Source organism: Histoplasma capsulatum (genome assembly GCF_000150115.1).
Source record: "Histoplasma capsulatum G186AR genomic scaffold supercont2.4, whole genome shotgun sequence".
NCBI lineage: Eukaryota > Fungi > Ascomycota > Eurotiomycetes > Onygenales > Ajellomycetaceae > Histoplasma > Histoplasma capsulatum.
This window is the reverse complement of record NW_025544804.1, coordinates 433,085-458,502: the sequence shown is the minus strand read 5'-3', so window position 1 is coordinate 458,502 and position 25,418 is coordinate 433,085. Positions and strand designations below refer to the sequence as shown.

The window sequence follows — 25,418 nt, the reverse complement described above, 5'->3', positions numbered from 1 at the left end:
CAATTAGCGCCCTTTTCCTCGCCGCCTTTTTTAACCAACCATCAGTTTGTCGTGGAAGTTACGCACCAATCAGAAATCAGAAAAGGGCGGCAGAACGTCTCGCGCTAATTGTGCCTCGCCCCCAGACGAGGAGATAGGATGCACAGTGTGATACCAGGCGTTAGTTATCCATGGTAAACCAGGTATTGTTATACAGAATATTTGATGTACTGTACATATGAGGATGTCTGGCAAAAAAAAAGAAAGAAATTGTAAATTTTTTAATTTGCATGGGGTGTGTGCACTTGAGGTCGCTTTAAGTAGCCCTCCCAAAAGAGGCACAATGAACCACCCCGAAGGGCAAAGATGAGGATGCGCATCAAAGGTACTCCTCATCTTATGACACGCTGAAGTAAACAGAAGAAAGGTGAACTGGGAGCAAAGCCAGAGTTCCCCGGAATCAATGGATATGATATCGAGGCCGAGAGCAGGGCCTGTGGCATATTCTACCACTTGGCCCGTTCTTTATTCCTCAGATAGGCATTATTTTCCAGTTTCGAATGCCGAGTTACTAGATTTGCGGACAACTTATCCGTCAGGGGTATCCAATAAAATGGCCACTCACTGTCATTGGGTTCGAGGCTTTGACCTCTGACCATCCTGTGCCGCTCTTTGGTGGCTTGGCTCGATCTTCAAGGTGACGACATGCAATAATATTATTGCTACAGAATTGCGACTTCGACTGCGGTTTTACGTGATCTTGGACCCTTCCAAGGTGGGAGGTGACAAATTAGTTGTACAGTATTTACATATATATGCCCCAATTGTGAGGCTTTTTAAGGTAGCAACAATAGATATAATGGGTCTCACAGATTTCCGTCCAGCTGGCCAATTATCTTAAGCGCCCCATACGTTCTGATTTTCCCGTTGATAAAAGTGGTATCGGTTCTTCAGACTATTTAGAATGGTGTGAGCTGCTCTTTGTGCTTCTTTTTCTTTTCCTTTCTCTGAGTTGTGAGCAGAATTTTCTTTCCTTGGTAGTTAATGTCCGAATTATTGGTGGTCTCTTAAGATCAATTCCCCGTTGCCAGCATCGCCAGTCTTTGTTCTCCTACTTTAAATGAAGCAATGGGATCAACGCACGATGGCCCCAAACCCACCTACCCTGTAAAAGTACCGGTACTCCACCACAGTCTTGTAACAGATGACTTTAACGCTCTCGCATTCCAAGGTGCATCGTCCCTCCAACTACAGCAGGGACTCAAGTATCAGGAAGCCGCTCCGTCAAGCTCGCATCTCATCTCATCCCCGTATAATCGGGACGGCCATCATCTAGATCTTCATACGCTTGATCCTTCTAGCCAACTGCTCGCGAAAGCGCTGACGGTTCTCAAACCCATCCGATCCGATTATGCCGTAGCAGAATATGTTGAATCGTTCAATTGGAAGTTTGTGATGGACGTGCTGAGGGACCTGGCAATTGCAGAAAGCCATGAGTGGAAGGAGCTGTCATTCCATGTCGTGACGTTTCGATCCGTCCTGCTTCCAACAGCAGATTCCGACAGGCTCATGGAGCTCGACTTATATTCTCATTGGGAAGCTACTGTGAGCGGTGGGCTGTTGAAATACTGGTTTGGGATCAAGGATGAGAAATTTAGGAATTTGGCAACCTGTAAGTGGAAGTGGGCCTGTTGATTCCCCCCGTTTCCTCGTGTTTTTCTCCGGGTGGACGTTGGGTCAATATCATTGGGCTGATTTAAACTCTTTCATGATCATCAGGTATCTGGCAAAGCAAGGAGGACGCGAGACGTGGAGGACTTGGGCCGTGGCATAGACAGGCAATAGCAACTGCGAACGAATTGTATCAAAGTGTTGAATTTAAAACTTGGAAGTTGACTATTGCTGACGGGATCGAGGTGTGGGAAATTGCGGATGAGAAGAATGAAATTTGAGTTTGTGATAGGTTAAACCTTTGTTTCTGTTAGCGATGATTTACATTTAGATCTTGGAGTTATTTATGTTTTACTTTCGGTAACAATAGATGATGGAAGGCAGGATGACCATACGTTTGATCATCTACATACAAGGAATGGTAGTTTAACTAGAGGAATTTTCAGACAGGTCGTTTCGGTTGCATATCATTCAAGCAGATTTGAAGCCAGGAAGCGGTTTGCTTCAGTAGGAACATGTTAGCATGGCTAACACGAGGACAATCCGCCATCTCTTGAGGGATGGATACTATCCAAACTCAGCTAATAATTAACTATTTTTAATAGGTTTGATACATACACAGCTTTACATACAAATAACTGGCCTGCAATGTAGACCGCAAGTCAAGAAGAGAACCTCACACCCATCTCCCCATCGCAGTTGACTTGTTGGCTCTGAGCTGCATTCTGTGTATTTTCATTGTGTAGAACTGGCTCATTCGATGTTTCACTCCGTGCGTCATCTTCACCAGCTAACACCTCCCAGACAACTTACTACGTTGCTGGGAGTATACAGTATACTGGGATTGATGGAGAGCTTGATTTGAGTGGTCTGGAAGTTGAGGAGGGAATGTCAAAACAGTGGATTGCTTGTTGACTGAGAGGGATGGAAGGTTAAGAGCCATAGAAGGAAGAAATGACATTGCCAACAACTGGCTCTGTAATATGCTATTTGCTATCAGTGGTAGTTATTGATGGTGCTGATTTGATCTGTGAACTTGAATCTCAATATATTCAGAAGCCGTAGAACTCTGATGAATTGAATTAACTCTTAATCTGTTCTGCAAGAATGTCATCACTAAGAGAGTTGATTTGGCTCCTGCATAGCAAAAAGATCTTTGTTGATAAATGCGCTCAGATTGAACTGCGATGGATGTTCTACTTGGGAGATCTGGCTCTCAGGTGGTGAAAGGTGGTAGCTTGGATAATGGTTGAATACACTAGACAGGCAGCATTAATGTGGTGGTGTTCTGAAAATTTGATGATATGTGAAGTGCAAGACTCTCTTCTTGACTGTGGCTAGTGATTTTGTTTGTGAAGCAGTGTCTTCACTGAATTCATTGCAAAATATTCAATTCCATTCTTGGCCCGGTGCCAAGGGGAGCCTTGGATAAGGGTCAGCGCCAAGGCTGAAATGCCATGACTGGAGTCAAGGTTGACAGGAGCTCAGCCCCGCACACGACTATGACTCTAAGCCCGTTTGAGGAGCCAAGCCATTAACTTTAACTTAACTTTAATCCAGCCTCAAGACAACGCCGACCAATATCATGCGACATCCTTCATGCCCACAGTGATTTAATCCTATCATAGGATCCCTCATGCAACTGATGCGGGGCAATTTACGGGTCGCTGGTAGTATCGGCGTATCACACAAGTCATCTCGAAGACCCTGTCCAAGGTTTCCGCAGGAAACACGTCCCACCTCCTTTCTTCCTGAGCCATGCAGCTTCCAGTCCTTTCAAATGGCCGGCACCGAAAGGCGCCTTGGCTTGGTCGTTTTTCGAGCATCGGACATTTTCAAAGCACTAACATGGCTAAGGTCGTGAAAGTTTGAACGGTCGTGAAGGCTAACTATGGGTGATTCCCCTCACCTTTCGCATTCGTCAGCGAATCATGAAGGACGTCACAGCGATGGACTGCTGCCTGATACCCTTGAAGTGGTCTTTAAATGCCATCCAAAATTCCTATTGTTTTTGCTTGGAGGAAATATCCTGACGCTGTTTGCCAAACCAGTGTCTGGAGGAGAAACATTTGAAACTTGTCTGTGATTTTGAACCAATTTACTTTTTCTCAGCCCGCTGATAAAAGATATTCCAATTACTGTAACATGGATCCCGTCCAGCCAGCCGCTTCCTCGGAAGATGATTTCGAAATCATCGATGACCAGATTCCTATCCGCCCTCGCCTGAGCACGAGCACCACTATCGCGGGAGAACGAAGTCCCAATGAAGTTGGAGTTCAACTACATCCTCTGCCAGACACCAATTCTATGATACTCTCCGTTCACCCTCCACTGCATCCCGAAAAAGAAATGCCCCATGTTCCATGTGACATTGTTCTCTGTATTGATGTTTCCTACAGTATGCAGTCGAGTGCTCCCCTCCCTACGACTGACGAATCCGGTGAACGCGAAGAAACCGGGTTGAGCGTTCTAGACTTGACCAAACATGCTGCTAGGACAATAATTGAAACGCTCAACGAGAATGATCGCCTGGGCATTGTGGCTTTTTCGACCGAGGCTGAGGTAATTTTCCCTTTTGACCACGGCCGACATACCGTATACGAAGAGTCACTAATCACTTCGCTCTAGGTCGTTTACAAGATATCCAAGATGAATGAAAGTAACAAGAAAGCAGCATTGAAAGCTGTGGAAGCTTTGAAGCCTTTATCTTCAACGAACTTATGGCATGGCTTGAAATTGGGTTTGAAGGCGTTTGAGAATGAACGCCATACACTGCAAAGCGTTCAAGCGCTTTATGTCTTAACTGATGGTGTGTACAAGGTTCTATGCACGTATTGTACATGTAGTAGGGTCGCTCATGCTAACGCATATATAAATTCAGGAATGCCAAATCACATGTGTCCGAAGCAAGGGTATGTAACGAAATTGCGTCCAATCCTGCAACTGCTGGGCCATCGTATGCCAATGATACATACATTTGGGTTTGGCTACAATATTCGATCGGGTTTGTTGCAGGCGATTGCGGAGGTCGGAGGGGGAACTTTCGCTTTCATCCCTGACGCGGGAATGATAGGTACGATTTCAATGAACCTATAATGTGTATGCACCTTCTTATATTTGAACAGGAACTGTCTTTGTCCATGCCATTGCCAACCTTTATACGACCTTCGCCACCCAAGCGAAGGTAACATTTCAGACCTCGGGTTCAGTAACGCTAGCACAAGAATTGGGTAGCAAGACAGGTCTAGGACTGCACGAAGAGTCAACAAAGGACAGCAATCTCACAGTTGCAATTGGCACTTTACAATATGGCCAATCCCGCGACCTAGTTATCCGGACGAAGAATGCAACAACAGCAGCAACACCCTCGATGGCACAAGCAACATTAACATATCAATTCCAAGGGCGTCTTAAATCAGTTGTTTCTGACGAGCAGGTACTCTCTCAGCGCACATCTCTTCCGGTCCATGTTTCCGACTATCATTTGTCTCGTGCGCGTATCTGCGCCTTTCTAAGGAGTCTCTACCCCTTGGGCCCAGATAAAGAGTATACCAATATCGATGAAAACGGTCTTAAAAATGCACGACAGCAGCTGGATCACATTATCAAAGACATCAAACAGCTTGAACATACCGATGAAGAGAATGACAGCTTAGTAAGGGATCTCGCCGGTGAGGAACCAGAAGGCCAACTTAGACTTTCCATCTTGGTTCATGCGAATTTTGCGAAATGGGGGAAACACTACTGTGAGTACCTTCTCCATGATTGTTACGAACACATTTATGAACTTTATTAATTGTACTTTTAACCAGTACTGTCACTTCTCAATGCACACACCCACCAGATGTGCAACAGCTTCAAGGATCCTGGGCCTCTCCAATACGGCAAGAACTCGCCCTTCTTTTGCCGGTGCCGCGAGGAGCTCGATACCTGTTTTGATAATCTTCCTCCACCAAAACCATCGATTATCGAAAAGTCTCCTGATGGAACAGTCAAAATCCGCCCGTCCTACAAAATGTCTCGATACAACTGCAGAAACAATCCTTGCTTTGCAGGGCATTGCAACATCCGTCTTGCCGAAAGGAACAGCAGCTTACCCATTCGAGATATTCGTGCTGGGATCAAAGTATGGACTCCGCTCGGCCCGCGCCGCGTGAGGGCTGTTTTGGCTACAGCAGTCAAAAACACCATCCTTTGCAATATTGGCTCTTTATCGATTACTCCTTGGCATCCAATTCAGGTCGCAGGAGATTGGATATTTCCATCGCATGTATCAGAGCAGAATGTCCCTTTTTCGGGAACAGTCTACTCCGTTTTGCTTGACCCTAGCCCCGTCTCAGATGCCCATGCGATCATGGTGGAAGGACATGTGTGCGTCTCACTCGGCCACGGTATCCAAGGTTGTAACGATGTTCGTGCACATCCCTTCTTTGGTAGCTACCCAAGCGTTCTCAGGAGCCTGGCATCGCTTCCCCGTGATGTCAACGGAATCCTGAGGTGTTCTGGAATGAAGCGAAACCCATTAACCGGGCTTGCTTGTGGATTTATTGGTGAAGGAGGATTCCGAAAGTCGATTAACAAAAGGCCCTTCAAGCGATCTGCCAAAGTGGGCCTCCGTTATCACTTCCAAGCCCCAATCACGGTGAACCCTCGCCGACGAACTGCTTGTCCAGCTTTTTAAAACTTGGAGAACAGGTCTATGCTCAGTGGGGCTGCTTGCTCCATCGAGGAATCAAGGGATGTGGGCCGGTAAGGCAGGAATTGCAAATTCTGATTTATGTTAATTCGATGAATATTCTTTTATTGGGTAGCTGAGCACTGACCTAGGGTCTAATATACCATACATAAGCTTTGCAACAATAGCCTACTAGGCGGCAGGTGACCCGTCCTTCGCATGAATTATATCTTGAGATAGTGAATGTATTTCACCACTTTCTCACCCACGCACTTTCTTGATCACTTTGTACCATTCCATGAATTTAGTATGAGAAGTGACTTTGTAAGAAACAAGACAAACATGAAGTGTACTGTACTGTACATTCCCATCCTAAATTGATGTAGCGGGACAAAGTGATCAAGAAAGTGGTGTGGGTGAGAAAGTAGTGAGATACGTGAGCTCAATTCAATCACGATTACTTTACCTACCCATTTAGTTATTGCTAAAGTAGGAATATTTGAATGTGCATGAACATGTACCATCAATTCAGGGTTGTTACATTGACCTGTCCTCTCTGCTCTATCTTTGGGCATCATATTGCGCCGATCCTTCACAGCCCACTTGGCTAACCACTTGGTTATCTTTTAGCCAAATGACATTATAAAGCATGATGAGATTTACATTATCTCTTGAGTGGTTCTTAAATCATGAGTTAGTAACAGCATATCAAACTGCATACAATCTAATAGGGATACCACCTCGAGTGACAATGAGTGCCGTCAGGCTAACAGAACTGCATTGGTGTTTCGACTAAATTTTTTGGTATTCTGGATGTCGAATGTGGAACGATAGGTCATTCAATTTTTACATCTCCCGATTTAAAAACACTAACTGATAGGCATCTTTCGCGTTGGTTTTCAGGCCTTGGCTCCGAACGAAATCATGTCCGGTGTGTGAGCTTTGTATTTTGCACTGGTCCATGCTCTGACAGACATGCTGTGCTAAACATAAGCCTCGAGGAATTGCTGGAACACCTGATCTGATTAGACTTCGTGACTTGCAAAGGAATTGGACGTCTTCCACGGTGACAAACTTCATATTGAAAAGGCGAGAGGAAAATAAGGCTGCTGTGGCGACTGAGAATTGATAACCCTTGCTGTCTCTGAAATGCAAGGAGTGGGCTTCTGAGCAACTAGGTAACAAAAACCTTCCTTGATTCGAAAGTGGAAAATGACTTGGAGAAAGTATAGTTTAGAATACAAAGCCATGATTATTTTTTTCGGACCTCTAAGTATGCATTAATTACACCAACTCCGTCTGATTATACATTTCTAGGAGCAAATCCAACCAAATTCGTTAAGATGACAGACAGCTGAATCAAGCGTTTGAAGAATCATGCAATCTTGGAAAGCATAACCGCAATTCACAAAAGCAAACGAAAACAAAAGAAATAAGAAAAAAACCGAAAATGCAAATGAAATTAATCCAACACCGCCCCCCTCCTCCCCCAAGTTCGTTGAAATATATCCTCTAGCGACCAATTCCCCTACTCCTTCCCGCATACGATGACAGAACCCTTCATGTCAATGGGGTTGGCAATTTGGTGATCGCCGTCCAAATCATCATAGGTGTTGCATTCATCAATTTCCGCGATTATTTGGTCGTTTTTGTCTGTAATTTGGCAGAGGCCACCACGAGCAAGCCTGGTCAGCTGGACACTTGAGGCGAGAAATTTTCCATCGGAAATGAGGGGCCCTGTTCCGAACAGTTGGGCAACATCTCGCTTTTGGTTGTCAAGCGGAATCGTCTTGGAAACGGAACGGCCAGTTCTATTGTTTACAATCTGGACTTTGACTTCGTTGTTGCTGCGACGTGAAGGAACAGCAGAGGTGAAAACAGTGAGAAGAGATAGGATAATGACGATGGAGATGTGCATTTTGTAAGTTGAGGTATGTGCGTTTTTTGTCACTTGTGTATATAGCGGTTGGAAGGAGGTGGACGTTTGAGCCTAGAAGATATAGGCTGGCAATATTGTTGGGAGGGGATTTCTTCGGCGTTGAGGTGGAGATTTTGGTTCTGTGATTATTATTTCTGATTCTAAAGCAGGTGTACCATTATTTTTAAATTCTTTCTCTCAACGGCTCCATGTGGTTGAAGGGGCGCCAACAAATAAGTGCCATCATCTTTCGGGGGATTTTCGCAACTGTACAGCCTTCTTTGGCATATCTTTATCAGCTGGGATGCAATGCAAGACATTACCCGAGGAATTACGCCAGTAAAATCGAGAGCTTGAAAGGCTTATCAACAGCATGGACTTCCTTACTGCGACGTTCGGTGGCGTTTTAATTTAAAAAAAAATAAAATAAAAATAACAAAAAATACACAGTTGGAGCGTTTACAATGGTACTTTGTGCAAAATTTGGCGTTCTAGGATCTCTCTCTTCAAACACGACATGATTTGCGAACGGGTTTTGCGCGATTACTTCGATACACTAGCTCCGTGCAGCAGGTGGACATCTCTTTCAGCAGCTACAGAATCGGGCTGTGTGGTAATTCTCGACTAGTCCATTCCTCGCTTTTGATTAATGAACAGGAACCAGGAGTCTCGCCTGGTAGGCGCCGGTAACAAGGTTTCCTGGAGTGATAAATGTCCTCATTCTCATCCCATGCATCTTGCCATACCAATATCTCTACACGCTTCAACCGGCTTATTTGTCTTGGAATGTTAGATATCAGGCGGTTAAGCAAATTATTCGAGGATTGGATCAACAATGAATGTAGTCATTGGTCATCTTTCCGTATGCAAATTGTGGCATGTGGGTTTTGCGTGATTGAAGAGAAGGGAAATCTTTTTGGTGCAGGCGACTGAAATGTCTATTTTTGGGCACATCTACAACATTTCAGCCATCATTTAATAAAGTTAAAAGTTGGTTTCCCTGCAACCTCAAGGTTCACAGGCTTGTTACTACCATCACAAAGCTCAGAGCAGCTGAATGCGTGGGCTTGGTGTTCTCAGGGCGAAAGCCCAGCTGGTCAATCATGCCGTTAAGCAGGTTTCACTGAGCCTTCTTGTCAATCGATTTTAGCCTGATTACTTGGTGGGTACTGTACAAAGTATCCGGCTAATTGCAAAAAGCAAAGAATTAATATTTTCTAGGGGCAGTTAAATCCTGGGACCCACTACGGGTGCCTGCGGCATGACAGTCTTGGACATAGAAGGCAGTGGAGTTGTGAGGTCGTGAGGCAAAGAAGAGCCCCACGTCAGGAAGGCTTCTAACGCGGGATTCCCACCAGATATGTATAACAGTACATGTACGGATGCACTGTACATTGCGTGTTCTCAGTGTACCCTGTAGGCTGTTGCAACCGTAACCGAAGAAAATATGGAGGGCAAACCACCTGCATATGACAGTGGAAGTAAAAAGACACTGACTGACTCTGCCAAACTTGATACCACACAAACACAAACACAGATTCACTCAACATCACCTTCATTTCGTACGAATTTCGTGAGTGTTTCACTACACTTGATGGGTAGGATCCACCTTCTAGGGTTGGTGGTTGCGAAATCCTCTACTCTACGTATTACCTTGTCGTAGAAACAATCAAGGAATAGTCCCGAACAAGCTTCCACCACGTCAATATGGCCCTAAACTAATCTCGATTAAGGGGGCTAGGCCGATATCTATTTTTGGTCGTCTCAACGTCAGCTCCTCTTCGCAAAAAGCAGCCCATCTCTGTATGCACAAGTATGGGATGTTCTCTCACAGATCGTCTTCGAGAATTGGCATCCCTGAGGGTAAAGCTGTGTGGAAGACAGGCATTCTTGTACAGGTAGAATAAGTCTTTAATTGCAGTGGCTACTATCCATTAAGCGCTAGGGTTTCGGGTATTTCACCATCGCATTGTCTAGCGACCCGAATAACCTCGGATAACCACTCAGCCGCTTAGTCATGTGATATAGTGTACCGGATAGAACGCCAACTAAAAGCAGTGCAACTTCAATCCCGTAGATACTCATGATGGAGGTGGAGGGTTAGTTCATTGTGCTCTGTCGCCAGGCGCAGCACTGCTCAAATAGATGTGGGTCACGTTGCCTTCTAGCGAGTGATATCACTATACTATTCAGAGAAAATGAATCCAAATCACCCTACTTTGATCACTTTAGATATTCAGAATCAGAATTTAAGTCAGTGAGAAGTCTTCAGACTATATAATATTTCTGAGTCAAGTTTACAAATTATATCACTGATTGTATGAATAAAAACGCTGTAGATTTGGAAAACAATGGCTAATCTCATCAGAAGAAGATACTCTTACTGAGTGAATTCTATCTCCAGATAAATACAATCTTTCTTCTTGAATATCTACTGTACGATAAATGACAGATCTTCTTCTTGAGAAGTCTCTTTGAGACAGCTGATTTGACATCTGCTGCTTCTAGAGTTCTTGAATAGCTCTTTCTCTGATATATACAATCTTTTTCTTTTCTTCCTTAATCCAGTCATACTCTACGTTGGTGTCTGAGACCAGTAAGCAGCCTAGAGGGTAAAGCCAAGCAAGTAACCACTAGTTATATATCACATGACTAAGCGCGCAAGAGCTCCCCAGCAAGTGGATGTACGACATAGCGATCACCGATCTTCCAACAGTGCTGGGGCGATGGGATGCGATTGCTCCTATAAATAGGACTCTCGGTCCTTTCCCTTGACATCAGCACTTAAATACACAAACTGACTAGTAGAATAAAAATTTCATTGCAAGATATACTAGTTATAGAAAATAGTTTATAGTGATTGGGAATTTTTCACTATTCTATATTTCAGTCAATCATTGAATTGAGTATCATGAGAATCTGGAGTGGGGGCCAGCAACAAGCAAGTTGAATCACACAGGAAAGCTGCTGACTGCTAATTTGTATATTTTTCAATAAGGAGTCCGCTGTTTTCTGTGCCATGCGATTGATACAGTGTACATCTGTGAGAACGGTCTTTCCACAGATTTGGTACCTAATCCAAGGAATAGGGATTGTTTAGAGAATGAGGTTGTCGATTGTGGTGTGATTCATACAAGTAGTTACTAGTATTTCCAACTAATTGTTATCAATAGCTATCAAACAGGAGCTTATGGCTTTTGTTGTTGATTTATTGGCTTCATCAAAGGCATCTCTCTGTCTTTTAGTTATTGCCAATGATGCAGTGTCGGTATGGAACGCTTCACGGCTATAACCAGTGGAAATGTGGAATGAACAACATAAGGATTTACCACTGCTTTTGGCGGGGGGTTCAAATGTTGAGCCAATCCATCTTAAGATATTTAACAAAAAATAATTTTATTCTCTTCAAACGTGTAGTCAAGTGAATTAAAGATTCAAAGTAGATTCAACCATCTCACTTCCTTCCTGATAATACTGGTCTTTTTTCAGCATACTGTACATATCCTTTAATTGAACCGTGGTACAGTTTCAACATTTCATTTAGATTAAAGGATCCGTCATACGTGGTACTGGGTTCTACCAAATCTATCACCAGAACACCGATCGTTTCAGAAGCAAGATATTATCAATGGAATAAGAACCTCTGGGAATAAGATGCTTGATAATTCCTCTGATCATAGAAGAGGAGTCAGAGCTCTAGCTTATAGTAATCTAATATAAGATATTCCATTGCAAACGCTAATATATGGTTCGATTGATAGTTTGATTGCTCTGGAAATCGATAGCATTTCGCATTCACAGACCGACAAACTGCTGACTTTCTCTCTTCCTGCCACTTTCCCTTGCCATTCAATTTGTGAGGTAAAATACACTGTTGAAGTTTAATGCGGCCCAAGTGGAGAATTAAACGATGTAAAACAGACCATAGACTAGACAGGAACCCCCCTTTTTTTGACCGTACATGTACCGTATGAGTTCGCTACAAGAGGGCCGCAATCCTGTCCGTGGATACCTACCGCACTGGTGTGACACATGCAGCACCGGGATGTGGATCATCACTCCAGTAGAAATTTGGGCGTTACATCCTGGTTGGCGAACACCCAGAAGATCTGGCATTAATATACTGCCCTGGTGCTTGAAGCTTCGGCTTTCCGGTTAGACGCAAGCTCTATGCCCGACACCAATGATGCTCCATTTTAGTTAGACAAATCACAGATAATGACCTCGGTAAAAGATATTTGGAGGAGAGACTTTGTACTGCAAACCTATTTGCTCTGTTGACAAAACTTTATACAACAAATAGTTAAAGCCCATTTCAGCATTTTTTCTTTGATAATCCTTATACTCGAATGCATCCTCAATACGATGATGGCCTGGAGAAGATCAGTGAGTATTAATTGCATTCTTCTCATTTCTTACAATTTGTTACAAGGACTAATTGACTGTTGCTTTCTTCACTACTAGTTCAAAAATTAGATGCATATTTATATCTCGATGAGAAAGGAATTCCGCAATTGTTAAATGTTTAGTGAGACTGCGCAGCAAGCTGATCTCAAGTTAGGAAATTCCACCAAAAACACCGCTCATTTAAATCTTCAATAGGACACTTCACCATTGATTCTATACAAGAATTATCATAATATCTTGTATTTGCATGTAATGTAGATCTAGAATAAACAGTCAATTCATAGCTAATAAAACGATAATAAAAAAACCCCAAAAAAAACCTAAGAGACCAGAGTTTTATTTGGTAGTAGCTAGCTAATTCTAATCGATCGCTGCTCAACTTCGAATGTTGAATCCTTTCATTTCATCAGGGTTGTTTTGTCTATCCACTAACTCTCTCTTAAGATGATTTAGTGCCAGAAAGTTCGAAGATCATAGCTTCGAAGTCACTGAACAACGACGCCGCTTTTACGTCAGTGAGCCCAGAGAGCTGGGTCGCGGTAAGGCCGCACGTTCCACGTTCGCGATCGACCCACTAGAAGAGCGTTGAAATAGTTGTTAGTGGGCCGCTTCATTCCTTTGTATTCTAGAAAATCTCATTTTGTTTCACAGGAACGCTTACCCAAAAAGAATTATCAATTCCATGCCAATTTAATGCCCCCTTCAAGCGTCTGTTTGGTATATCCTCCATCGCCAAGACGCCAGCAAGCGAATGATTCCAAGTTACATTTCCTGGTACCCCGTTTGTCATAGACAGCTCGGTCCCTGACATCTGCATGAATTGAATGAGATGGCTGTTGTCACTGAGTTGGGGCTCAAGCATCTTCGAAACTGTCTCCGGTGCTAGGAGTTTGCCATCGTTTTTCAGAATAGAAATCAGAAATGTGATATATTCCGTTGGTGTGGACCAGAGTCCATGTCCTCCATAGTCATCAAAAGGTTTGAGAGGTTGCATGAATTCTACGACTGGTACCGGGGTAGGTATAAGTCCACCGGTCGGAGCTCGTGTAGTTGACTCAGGTTTATTGTCCAGAATATATTTGTTCTGGGAGGGTCGCAAGGTGGTGTGCTTCATTCCAAGAGGCTCAAAGATATTCGCCTTGAAGTACTCTTCCAATTTCATCCCTCCATTCACGCGTTCGACAGCTTTTCCAGCCCAATCGAGGCTTGCGCCATAAACCCAACCCTCTCCAGGTTCAAAGAGCAACGGGTACGTGAGTTTTTCCTATCAGACTTAGTTTTCCTTGATGCCAACAATCTCAAGGGTATGGGATTCAACTCACAACTGGCTGAAGTCCTGTTACTGGTGTAGTTTTAGTGACCTCTCTCCATTTTGCTAACAATGGATGCCACTTGTCATAAGCAAGCCCGGATGTATGGGTTAGAAGATGACGAAGAGTTATCTTCTTCTCGGCCTTCTTGATAAGAGGTTCTCCTGTCTTTTCATCGAAGCCGTACAAAATGCCTAGATCCGACAGCTCAGGGAGGATACGCTCGACGTTTTCGTCTAAATCGATGAGTCCTTTCTCAACGCATTGCAGAACGGCGACTGAAGTGATGAACTTCGTGAATGATGCCAGCCATAGTGGAGTATCGACAGAGAACGGCCCTGCATCGGTAAAGCCAAAGCTTTTGGAATACAAAATGTCCCCTTTTTATAGTGATCACATAGTAAGTAATAAGTTTGGAGGTGGCGGGGGGAGGGAAAGCTCACCGTTTCTATCCGCGGCAATCATAGCAACCCCAGGCATAACACGATCCGGGCCATCTGCAGTCAAAGACGAGGCATTTTTCTCGAAAGCTTCCATGTTTACGCTCCTCTTTTGGGCCCTTCCCTGTTCGGAAATGTTTTCTCGGAGACTTCAAAAGGCTTCAAATCTCAAGCTGAGAAGTTTAGATCAGATCAAAAATATAGACTAAACTTATATATATAAAAAAGATATTAGGCAAGCCTCGCATCTGAACTTCAATCAACAGTGTCGAGCTTATATACTATATATACCAGATGCATAAAGCGCAACACATCTTTCACAAGCCCGAGAATATAACAATTCAGTTCGTCAATGAGCCCCGCAAATTTAGAGTTCCGAGTGACGTTGCTTTGGGCGTTAATACGCCGATCGGGTAATATTGAAGCCAGCTACGATCAATGCGTGCTGGTTGGAAAGCTCCGATGATGCTTACTCGCAACCCTCCGAGGCCAATGCCATATTGATCTTTCGTAGCCATAAGTTACATAGCTAGATCAGCCATTCCTCCTAATTTCGAAACAATTGAAGTATGACTGCCGACATTTGAGCCAAAATCCATGACAAGCGTTTCGGAGAGGGAAGCGAAGAGAATGGTTCGAACCAATGACAGATTTTCATGGCGTTGCAGAGCAGAAATGCCAAAAATTGCAAGGAGTGCCAAAAATCTGCCTGAAATAGATTTTGGTATCCGACCCGCTTGACAAAATGAAATTTAGATAAATCGTTCGTAGACACCGATAACCACTACTGGCGGCACAGGGGCCCATATTCAAAAATGGAGAGGGGCCGAGGGAGGGCCGGTTAAGCCCCCTGCATACAGAACCAAAAACAAATCGCTGGACAAAATGAAATCCGAGATCCACATAAGGGCTCAGTGTTGACCCTCTCAGCGTTTTAAATAGAAGCGTCTTCGGCGACTTTAAATGGCAAGGGGATACGCCAATACGACTTGAGACTTGAGCTATTGTAGCGCAGGAGCGTCTGGAAAAATGGACCGAGCACGGATGTAATCATGCCCTCACTTCATCACCAACAACCACTTTAGATCATCCCCAAATATCCCTGCTCTCATGCATTGAGCAACACCATGTTCCCGTCCCTTGCTCAAAGCCATCATCTTCCCGTGTTGACCTCAGTCCCAAGCGCTTGATCCATCTCTGCGAACCTACTGTTCAGCAAGATAAATCCACCTGCTAGTCAGTCTCTTGTTCAATAATCATGACTTTGTGTCCAGCAAAATATCATAACAAAAGAGGCTGTCAAATTTGGATTTTAAAGGATAATAGTCAGCAGAAAGAAGTGGGACACAATCCTTGCTTGAACAAGAGGGGATCTCAATGTGGGTTGCTTTTGATACCACCGCCACCTCACTACCACTTTATCATTTTTTGATTCCTCTGTCAATTAAGAAAATGATGGTTGGCCCCCAAATACAAGCATAAGGATGGCCTAAGGAAGTGGGACGAGGAATGACGTTAATTTCTGCAATGAGCAATTCTGTCGGTCCTATCATAACACCAAATAGGAAATTCACAACTACGACCGTCCAGGATGTTTTACGCATGCATTCATGCTGGTCCTCCCTCATTTTATCTGCTGAGTCCTCTGCTGAGTCCTGTACTTCGTCATTTGGGGCTTTTAAAGGGCGGTCAATGTGTTCCATTTTTCTATTTACTTGGCTAAGCGTTTCCAAAATAGCAGTTCCAGCAACCTTCATTGTGTCTAGGATCAGCCAATGGATATTTTGGGAACCACAATGTGTTAAATTTAAGTATGGGTACACTATTGGCTATTTAAAGGATTTGACATGCTTACGTTCAAAAGGCATCAAAATAATGGCGCATGCCTATGATGAGAGGTATCGCCTCGCATCAACAGAAGGGGTCCAGGATTGTTGCTTGGGAACCAAGCATCAGCCCAAGAGCTCTTTAGTGTTGCATCTCACATTTCTGCACTGCTGGCAGGCCCCATCTTTGCATCCACTCCATATCCAACCACTTCCTCAATTGTGGCCCTTTTTCTTGGTTCAAGGACCAACATCGACTTCATCATGTCACAGAACGCATTCTCCTCCTCTGTTGAAAAGGTATCAAACCTCATTCTCTCCCGTGGGTGCTGTATAAATTCCATGAACCGCTGGGTCCAGTCTCTGGCGCTACTGCCATACCACTGACGAAGTGTTTCTTTCACATTCTAGTGTCCATCTTCATCAAACCTATTTCTTCTTTCCTCCCACTTGCTCCACCACCGATCAGGAAGTCTACCAAGCATCTCAACATGCTCAATTGTAACCCTATCCAGTGTGATGGGGAAGGCTTCAAAGGGGGGACTGGATCCAAAAGTATCCCAGAGAGTGCATGCAAGCGTCCATATATCTCCTGGGAAAGAAAAATGATCATCTGATTCTCCAGGCTCTGCAAAGTGGGATTCTGGTGGTGAGAGTGGTGTGTGGGCACTGAACCGTCGTGTCACTCGAGGATCAAATGCTTCTCCAAAATCTGCAATCACAATGGCAGAATCTGCCAGGAAAATCTCATCACTACTGAGTCCAAGCCAAACGGGGACAACAACTTCTGAAGGAACTCCTGGGTCAAGTGGAGTGCCATCTTCACGAACAACATACTCTTTTGCTGGTTCACCGGTTCTAGCATGCAGCTGCTCAAGAGACATATCTTGCATATCAAGTGGAAAGTGAAGAAGAATATTTGCAAGATGAAGATCTGTAGCCACGTTTATATTATAATCCATACTCTCTGAGTTCAATGGAAAGGAATTTTAGCAGGTCAAACATACCGCCATGAACAATACCTTGAGAATGGATGAATTGCAAACCCAGTATAAGTTGTGAGGTGATGGTACGAGCAGCAGGGAGATGAAGAAGTCGATGATATGCAGCCTCTTTTGCTTCATGAATATTGATTTTAGCAGCATCCCTGACCAAACATTGGTGAGTGCCATTTGACCCAGAGAAGGTGAAAAAATCGAGCAGCTTCTGTGCAACAGCCTTTCTAGGGAGCCTAGATTTAGCCCTAGCTAGCTGTGAAGGAATCTGCATCTCACGCGTTCACTCAGCTGATTCTGCCGTGGAGATCTTGAGGGCAACAAGTCGACTTTGCCTTCTATCATCTGCCAGCTAGGTTGCGGCAGACCGGCCGAATCCAAGTTTATGAGCGATAACATATCGACCGGCACAAAATTCATCACCAATCATGACAGGATGGTAACCTCCGGGAACATAATAGTCCAAGCGCTCAACTTCTTCCACAAACTTGTACCTGACTCTGCTGGGTTCCATGTGTGTTGCCATACTTCTGCAGGGGTGTGAAATGGAGAATTGTGTCTGTCATCAGGGCGGCCCAGTTACTAATGGTCTGATTCTGCGAAATTGCAAGAACGCGTTGCTTGTTCGATTGGCCAGCGAAGTGGTGCTGGGTTCAGGTCATTTGTAACTAAGGCAGCTGGGACAAAAGACAGAACAGAGCAAAGCTTGTTAGCTAGCGTATAAGGCTACCTCAAGGGGGAGTATAGAGATCTCTATTCTATCGGCAACCAAGCGGGTATCAAGAGGTAGGCGGCTAGTTAGCAATCTCTATTTCTAGAGGCATCGAGCAAATATCTAGCAAGTAGTCAAATAGCTAGAGATCTCTATTCCAATAGAGATTCAGCAGATATATCACAGATAGAAACCTAGCTAGATGTTTCCATTCTAGTACGCAGTATGCTCACAGAATCTCAAAGAGCGACTAGCCAGTTAGATATCGCTATTCCAGTAGCAATTGATTGAATATTAATCAGATATCAAACAAGAAGGCAGCTAGCTATTAATCTCCATTTGAATAGAGATCTGGGGTATAGCAGTAATCGATCGGATATCGATCGGATATTCGGCGGGCAGGTAGGTAGGAAGGGAGGCAGATAGAGATCCATATTCAAATGGAGATTGAGAGGGAATATGTATCGGTAGAAACAGGTCACCTAGCATCTACTACAATCAGATCATCAGTATGCTGACCTCTAAAGGAGACTACTCGTACACAGTAGATGCCCGGGCGATTAGCGTTGATGAGGATAACTAAATCGTTACTAGAAAATAAAGATCTGAGAAAATATTCAATACGAATAGTTACTTATTTCTATAACTATAAGGAATAAAGATTAATTTCTTAATCCTTAATAAATATAAGTAACTGGCATTCAAATGAGTAAGTCGTCCTTGAAGCCAAGAAGAGACCCTGTAGTAGAAATTGATCAATCCGCCCAATGTCTCGCCGCTCCGGCAACAAAGTTTCGATCCCATGGTTAACAAAGCACAAACAGCAGGCCCCTCGTGCTGAATGAAATATATTAGATAGCTAATACATAAAATAGCTATACTAAGAGCAGAGGAGCCTTTCTCGATTCTTATACTAGAAACATTGAGCAAACCAAAATTTTTACCGCTCCTTGTTGATCAGAACCAATTGCAAATCGAAAGACTAGTATCAGAGAGAAGGCGGTTCAACGATCAGCGTTGAAGGTGGAGGACCAAACAAATGTTGACATTTCCTTTGCCTTTATTCCTTAGGATTCATATGCTTCGCCACCGCCGGACAAATCGCGGACCTTCAGCTTTCCTTTCTGTGATGTGATGGTACCTCCGCAGAATATGGCCATTGGGACCGCGGAGGCGAAACAGATCAAACCAAGCGCCAAATTCATCCCCGCCCAGCCAAAACTGGTGATCACGAAACCTCCAATTATTGGGCCAAGAAGTTGCCCAGCAGCAAAAGCCATATTATAGAGTGCATAGCCCTGGCCCATGGCACCGGGCCCCGAAAACAAGACTGGATCTCTCTCTTCCAGTTCGTCGACTGCGTGGGAAATTTCTGTCATTGTGATTACCTGAACGACTGTGATTGCTAGACCAACAAGAACAAGCAATGCCCCTAGGGTTATCTGTTGTCCTGTTGTGTTGTGCTGCACAAGTCGGAGGAGGATGAGTGGGGGGCCTGCGAGTATGAAGCCAAATGTGCCGAACACGCGCGATCCCCAACGGTCCACACCCTTCCCTATTAAGACTCCAAATAAGCACGGAAGGGCGAAGATGAGAAATAGAATTCCCGTTCCGCTTGGAGTCCAGTTGAATTTATCCATCACGAATATGGGAAGTGTCTACAACAGGTCAAATTTTTTTTACCCACATCAGTACCGCGTTTAGTATTGTGTCCACTCAACAGGTGATTGCAGAAAACGTACCGTTTCGAATGCAGTCCATACAATTGACTGAATCACAGTTGCAAACAAATTAACCAATATCCGGGAATCCTTGAGCAGGTGGTATATCATCAGTGCTTTTGTGGAAGTAGGCTTCGAATTGCCGTTTTTAGATGGTTGGATGAGTGGCGACTGTTCGTCAATGGTGTCTTCAGAGTCCGAACCCAGAGATTGAGTCCGGCTCGACGAACCTGGTGGGGATGGGTGATCGTATGAATCAGTGTGGTTTCGAGCGCCTACGATATGGTGGAGCCACCTATTCGCAACTGCAACCCTCCAAATCAGCTTCCCATCCTCTAAGAAAACTACCCACGCAGAGGTTAGGCATACCTTTTTTCTCAATCATAAGAAGCCGCAGTACGATGTCAATGCATAGTAATGCTATCGGTACCGCGAATGCTGCATAATAGCCTGCCTTGGTGAACCTATCTCAACACATAGGTTAAATGTGCGTTCAGACTGCGGCGAGGACACTGAGAAAAGAGAATATTAACGCGCGTACATGACTCCTCCAACAATTGGTCCGAATAGCACCCCCCAAGTCAATGCGAGGGAGACATATCCCATTGCTTGCCCAATTCTTTCCTTGGGGACAGTATCAACGGCCAATGCCATTCCGACTGCTCCAACGGCACCACCCGAAAGCCCTTGCATTGCCCTTGCCACTACAAACAAGCCTGGGGACCGCCCAACGAGGAATAAAGAAGTCGCCAATATCATGGCAACCAACCCCATAACGAACGGTAATTGCCGACTCCTGCCACGATCTGCAAAATAACCGAAAAGGGCTGTCAAGGGCGGGGAATATCAGATTGTTAGCATACATGTAAACTTGTAATTTATGTCAGTGCCTCCATCGTTCATCGCAATGAAATTATCCTTCACTCACGAGATCCGAAAAAGAATGTTGCGCCATATGCTGCTAAAAGAATTGAAACCCATTTTTGCACTGAAAATTATTAACCGTTAGCAAGATATCTCCATTGGATTTAAAAGGTATCGCGCTTTCAATGTATGCTCAATTTCCACCTACCATCTCCCTGCGGCACATCTGCGCGGTCGGTAAGTGCCAAGGGCACAATTGGGACAATCTGGAGAGGCAGAGTCAGAAGCATTGCCGGTTTATCAGGAAAATCAATACTGGAATACCAACCACTCCATATATAAGTGTATCCTTTCCATTTGCGTTAGCTAGACGGATCCCTTTGCATGTCAAAACTCAATTGAAGACCAACCGTGAACAACGCCGCTGAGACCACGAGCAGAATAAACCATTCTGAGGATCGAAATGAAAGGCCCCAGGGCAATTTGCTTCCGCGAGCCATATTTCTCTTTACCTGCCAACCAATTCCGGTATAATTGGCCTGGCTTTGGGTGTACACTGGCGATAAATTTTTATCGAAAGAACAACAGCATTAAGCGTTAAATTGCTTCACTGAACAGGACATAATTATATCTGCATAATCGAGGAAAAATTGTCACACTCTTATGGCCTGAGATAGATTGACGTCGGATGTTTGAGGTCAGAGGAGTTTGTCCAAGAGAAAATGGAACAAATTCGCAAACGGGAACGATTGCACCCCACTCTGCCTTGCTCCCTTCTTGTGTAGCTGTACACGGTATTTCTCTTCTGGTTGGTTACGTAGCTCAAACAGCTTCAGCTTGTGTGGCTTGATTCCTGTCGATGCCGGAGAAGAGTGGTTTTTATTGGATCATTGACTCTTGGGAGGAATCATTGCGCCCACTATTTTCAACGTGAGTAGCATCCAAGCTAAGTATCGTCGTCATTCATTATTGGCGTTTGAATACCAGCGATTTGCTCGTTGTTTTTGAAAATCCCCATATCTTTATCTGATCTTCAACATTTGGCCTGTCAGAGGCCAATACATGCGCGCCAAAACGACCAGGACCGAAGCTAGCTCCCGCTAGAGAGCAATAGCTGGACCAGATTGAAAGACGGCTGCATTGTTCTCAATTTTGGTGCTTTTATCGGAGCTCCGCAAGCACGAAAAAGAGTGCAGACTGAAAAAGTTTTCAACGATTCAGGTAGCCAATCATGTTCTTGTCTCAGAAGGAAAGCAGACAAAATCTGCAGACCCGAACGAAATTTTCGATCTGCATGTCAAGAATGGACACACCCGCCGAGAACAGCTTATCGGATTCTGGTATTGTTGGCATCGCAAAATCATGAATGGATTCCCAAGGGCTTTCCTCAAGACGGAAAAATCGTTAACTGCGTTCCTCTCTTTCCATGATGTTATTGGGATGTTCCACAGCTGGGAAATGGGAGTTGCGCAAGAATATCTTTTTTGCCTTCCACGCCAAATCATTATCAAACTGACGATTCGACACTCCTTTCACTTTGTAGCCGACATATCTTCATTCCTTTTTGGTGTATCATGGTGGCATGAGGATTGTAAAGATTGCGTCAAGATTGTAATCTCAAAGCTATTCTTATTTGTCCCTCTGTTTCTATACTATTGGACTTTCTCATCTTGTTTTTAGGCTGGTTCTCTCGGCAATTCGGGTTGCGTTCTGCGTAAAACAGGATACATAACAGAGTGCATCGTGGCAAGCAGATGCAAATACCCGCGAGTACTGCATTATCTTTGACCGAGGTATTCTGTCTGGATGAACGCCAGCGCTTGATCATGATAAGCCAAGGAGTGGAAGGGATCCCACATCGGACATCAAAACTCACTTGACACCTTCTCTAGGTCCATATCCAATCGCTTTGCTGACTGCATTTCAATGGATTTATCTCGTTGACGAGTAACAGAAATTTGTGAGCGAGCAATTCTCAACTTCTCGATTCCGGGTTACCTCCCTGACCGTTAAATCTGTAGCTTCATGTAGAATAGCATATATCCTAAATACTTTTATACCTTAGGACAAATTGTGTAACTTGATAGAATTCCCTTGAATCAAGATGCTGGTGAAATAGAAGGAGCGTAAGATGAACCGCGAGGGTTTACATTCTTGCTTGAAATATTTTCCAGCGGGGGTTGAATGTCTCTTGTATACCTCATATGCGCCACAATAGTCCGATAACATCATGATCTTAGCTAATTTCCGATCGATGAGAATAAACAGTGAGTTGATGTTGAAATTTTGATTTTTGATTTTAGAATGGGTATCCTGTATCCTTCTCATGTTCCCCAGCATTTGTTTGGAGCTAGAAGCAGACAAGAAGGAAATCTAGCTCCGATAACACAGATATAACGCTGGTTTCTATGAAGTCAGAGTTGCCTTTGTTGAAAATAAAGTGAAACTGAAAATAAAGTGAAAAGGACATAACCACAAGCCAGAAAAGCAAACGAAATAACGTTTAAAAGTATATATATATTTACCCAACACGCGAAGGATGAACCAAACTGAACGAAGAAAAGGAAAACAATAACCCCAGATTATGCCTGTTGAACCGATTTTTGCCGTTGAAGGACAAATGCTTTTGATCTTGCCTGGGCCTCAGGTCCAAATGGACTAATAGCCCTGTAATTTGTTCATAACATCGTAGTCTCATGTTGAAAAGTCTATGTGTCATGCATGCATACCCCAGCAATTGCGCAAGTGGTATATGCACGGAAAACAGAAGAGAATGGTTTTAGTAACGGTAGCTGCCCAAGAAAGGAGTCAGTCAGAATATGTTTCCGCCACATTAAAAGGATCACTTTTGAGTTTTCATCGGGACATAGCTTACATCTCAGCCTTGAAAGGGCCATCAATCTCCAAGCCCAGATACTCCGCTTGCTTCGGTGTGAGCTTGGATAACTTGGCATTGACGTGATCAAGGTGCAAAAGAGCAACCTGCTCATCAAGAACCTTGGGGAGAACATAAACACCGATATCTCGCTTGCCACTAGTGATGCCGAACTCGACGTACTTTTTGCCAAATGCTTCATCTTGAGACTTGTAAAGCAATATTTGGGCAAGGACTTGGTTGGAGAAGGAGCATGACATGACAAAAGAGGAGTGACCAGTGGCACAGCCAAGATTCACCAAACGACCCTCAGCAAGGAGGACGATGTGGCGGCCGTTTGGCATAAGGAAGCGGTCGACCTGGGGTTTGATGTTTTGAACAGATTTGGCGTTGGCCTTGAGCCAGGCAACATCGATCTCAATGTCGAAATGGCCAATGTCTATCTTTGTGTCAGCAAAGTTTACCAAAACAATAGCTCTTCCCCCAAGGATCACTTACTGCAAACAATCGCGTCATTTTTCATGACGGAGAAGTGTTCCCCGGTCAATATATCACGGCATCCTGTGGTGGTTACGAAAATTTGCCCGATAGGGGCGGCTTCCTCCATGGTGGTAACTTGGAAGCCGGAAACAGCCGCTTGAAGGGCATTTATGGGATCAATCTCAGTTACAATGACACGCGCACCCATACTGTGTAAGGCCTGAGCACATCCCTTCCCAACGTCGCCAAATCCAGCAACCACTGCAACCTTCCCAGCAATCATGACATCGGTGGCACGTTTTATTCCATCAATAAGGGATTCTCTGCACCCATAAAGGTTGTCGAATTTCGACTTGGTGACAGAGTCGTTAACATTCACAGCAGGGACAAGAAGTTCGTTGTTCTTCAACATCCTGTACAGGTGGTGGACACCAGTAGTGGTCTCTTCTGATAGTCCATAGCAGTCCTTGAGCATCTCTGGGTATTTCTTGTGCACGAGTGCGGTCAAATCACCACCGTCATCAAGGATTAGGTTGAGTTGCTTTCCATCCTTGAACGCAACTAGCTGCTGTTCAAGGCACCAGTTGTATTCGTCCTCGGTCTCACCTTTCCAGGCAAATCTGTAGGTGTTTCAAGTTAGAGGCCGTCCCACGGAGTAAAACTGAGGCAACGAGGAATCGAGAAATTAATAAACCTACACTGGAGTACCTGAGGCAGCAATTGCAGCTGCAGCGTGATCTTGAGTGGAGAAAATGTTGCAGCTTGTCCAGGTCACTTCCGCACCAAGGGCTTTTAGAGTCTCGATCAAAACAGCGGTTTGGATAGCTGGCATCAACCATTAGTTAATAAATGCTCAAATGAAGAATTACAACGCGAGTAGACGTACTCATGTGAAGACATCCGGCAATGCGAGCACCAGCCAATGGTTGGGCTTCGGCGTACTTCGCACGAATGGCCATGAGACCAGGCATCTCCCCTTCGGCGAGATCAATCTCCCGGCGGCCAAAGGCGGCCAGTGACTAAAATGAAAGAAGTGAGCCCAATGGATCAATTAACCGTATAATAGGTAGAACAGATAACTTACGATGTCAGCGATCTTGAATTTGTGGGCTGGGGCGCTCATGATGGCTATGTGTGGTGAAGGATGGGAGGCGGGGTAGTTGTCTGCAAAGTAATCAGTCAGTCAGAAAGCTAGAAAATCAATAGAAGAATTTATTTATACACTTAATTTAAATACAGGAGGTAACAGAAAACGTACTTGAGAAGATGATAAATAGGAAATACCGGAGAAGGTGGAGGTATATCGAAACAGGAGATGTTTGCTGAGATGATGTTGGATGTTTTTTTATTAACTTCGGGAATAATAATCCCACCATACCGCCAAGTGATCGGGCCGCTGTTATTCCGGTCAAGACAAGCTAATTTTTATGGGCGATGAAACGTGAAGCCCAGGAGCTATGGATAGAGAAAGGAATGAATGTCCACGACAGGTATACTGAGAATGTCCCAGAGAGGAACGACTATAATTGGAAAATGGAAACCGAA

General features: G+C 44.3%; 10 protein-coding genes across 10 annotated transcripts; 4 read left to right on the top strand and 6 right to left on the bottom strand.

Annotated features, from left to right (window-relative positions):
* Positions 1–1,107: 1,107 nt before the first annotated feature.
* Positions 1,108–1,931, top strand: HCBG_03262 (uncharacterized protein; the record flags this gene model as incomplete). The annotated part of the gene is made up of 2 exons (XM_045430311.1): positions 1,108–1,651; positions 1,759–1,931. 2 exons carry the CDS (start codon positions 1,108–1,110, stop codon positions 1,929–1,931), a joined length of 717 nt encoding a protein of 238 aa, XP_045288454.1.
* Positions 1,932–3,795: 1,864 nt separating this feature from the next.
* On the top strand, positions 3,796–6,331 carry HCBG_03261 (U-box domain-containing protein; the record flags this gene model as incomplete). The annotated part of the gene is made up of 5 exons (XM_045430310.1): positions 3,796–4,212; positions 4,279–4,459; positions 4,532–4,723; positions 4,776–5,396; positions 5,463–6,331. 5 exons carry the CDS (start codon positions 3,796–3,798, stop codon positions 6,329–6,331), a joined length of 2,280 nt encoding a protein of 759 aa, XP_045288453.1.
* Positions 6,332–7,853: 1,522 nt separating this feature from the next.
* HCBG_03260 (uncharacterized protein) lies at positions 7,854–8,243 on the bottom strand (the record flags this gene model as incomplete). Its single annotated transcript, XM_045430309.1, has 1 exon — positions 7,854–8,243. The coding sequence occupies one exon, from the start codon at positions 8,241–8,243 to the stop codon at positions 7,854–7,856; it is 390 nt and encodes a 129-aa protein (XP_045288452.1).
* Positions 8,244–9,690: 1,447 nt separating this feature from the next.
* On the top strand, positions 9,691–10,242 carry HCBG_03259 (uncharacterized protein; the record flags this gene model as incomplete). The annotated part of the gene is made up of 3 exons (XM_045430308.1): positions 9,691–9,816; positions 9,860–10,141; positions 10,189–10,242. 3 exons carry the CDS (start codon positions 9,691–9,693, stop codon positions 10,240–10,242), a joined length of 462 nt encoding a protein of 153 aa, XP_045288451.1.
* Positions 10,243–12,204: 1,962 nt separating this feature from the next.
* Positions 12,205–12,772, top strand: HCBG_03258 (uncharacterized protein; the record flags this gene model as incomplete). The annotated part of the gene is made up of 3 exons (XM_045430307.1): positions 12,205–12,374; positions 12,553–12,629; positions 12,708–12,772. The coding sequence occupies 3 exons, from the start codon at positions 12,205–12,207 to the stop codon at positions 12,770–12,772; spliced, it is 312 nt and encodes a 103-aa protein (XP_045288450.1).
* Positions 12,773–13,089: 317 nt separating this feature from the next.
* Positions 13,090–14,918, bottom strand: HCBG_03257 (beta-lactamase; the record flags this gene model as incomplete). Its single annotated transcript, XM_045430306.1, has 5 exons — positions 13,090–13,224; positions 13,312–13,875; positions 13,973–14,340; positions 14,404–14,524; positions 14,874–14,918. 5 exons carry the CDS (start codon positions 14,916–14,918, stop codon positions 13,090–13,092), a joined length of 1,233 nt encoding a protein of 410 aa, XP_045288449.1.
* A 568-nt stretch (positions 14,919–15,486) lies between these two features.
* On the bottom strand, positions 15,487–16,157 carry HCBG_03256 (uncharacterized protein; the record flags this gene model as incomplete). Its single annotated transcript, XM_045430305.1, has 2 exons — positions 15,487–15,608; positions 15,875–16,157. The coding sequence occupies 2 exons, from the start codon at positions 16,155–16,157 to the stop codon at positions 15,487–15,489; spliced, it is 405 nt and encodes a 134-aa protein (XP_045288448.1).
* A 224-nt stretch (positions 16,158–16,381) lies between these two features.
* On the bottom strand, positions 16,382–17,735 carry HCBG_03255 (protein kinase; the record flags this gene model as incomplete). The annotated part of the gene is made up of 4 exons (XM_045430304.1): positions 16,382–16,623; positions 16,705–17,160; positions 17,234–17,448; positions 17,590–17,735. The coding sequence occupies 4 exons, from the start codon at positions 17,733–17,735 to the stop codon at positions 16,382–16,384; spliced, it is 1,059 nt and encodes a 352-aa protein (XP_045288447.1).
* Positions 17,736–19,000: 1,265 nt separating this feature from the next.
* On the bottom strand, positions 19,001–21,018 carry HCBG_03254 (uncharacterized protein; the record flags this gene model as incomplete). The annotated part of the gene is made up of 6 exons (XM_045430303.1): positions 19,001–19,591; positions 19,676–19,998; positions 20,024–20,118; positions 20,196–20,481; positions 20,727–20,784; positions 20,929–21,018. 6 exons carry the CDS (start codon positions 21,016–21,018, stop codon positions 19,001–19,003), a joined length of 1,443 nt encoding a protein of 480 aa, XP_045288446.1.
* A 1,666-nt stretch (positions 21,019–22,684) lies between these two features.
* Positions 22,685–25,188, bottom strand: HCBG_03253 (adenosylhomocysteinase; the record flags this gene model as incomplete). The annotated part of the gene is made up of 7 exons (XM_045430302.1): positions 22,685–23,310; positions 23,394–23,832; positions 23,892–24,493; positions 24,572–24,698; positions 24,760–24,892; positions 24,958–25,037; positions 25,132–25,188. 6 exons carry the CDS (start codon positions 24,994–24,996, stop codon positions 23,298–23,300), a joined length of 1,353 nt encoding a protein of 450 aa, XP_045288445.1.
* Between the last annotated feature and the right edge of the window lie 230 nt (positions 25,189–25,418).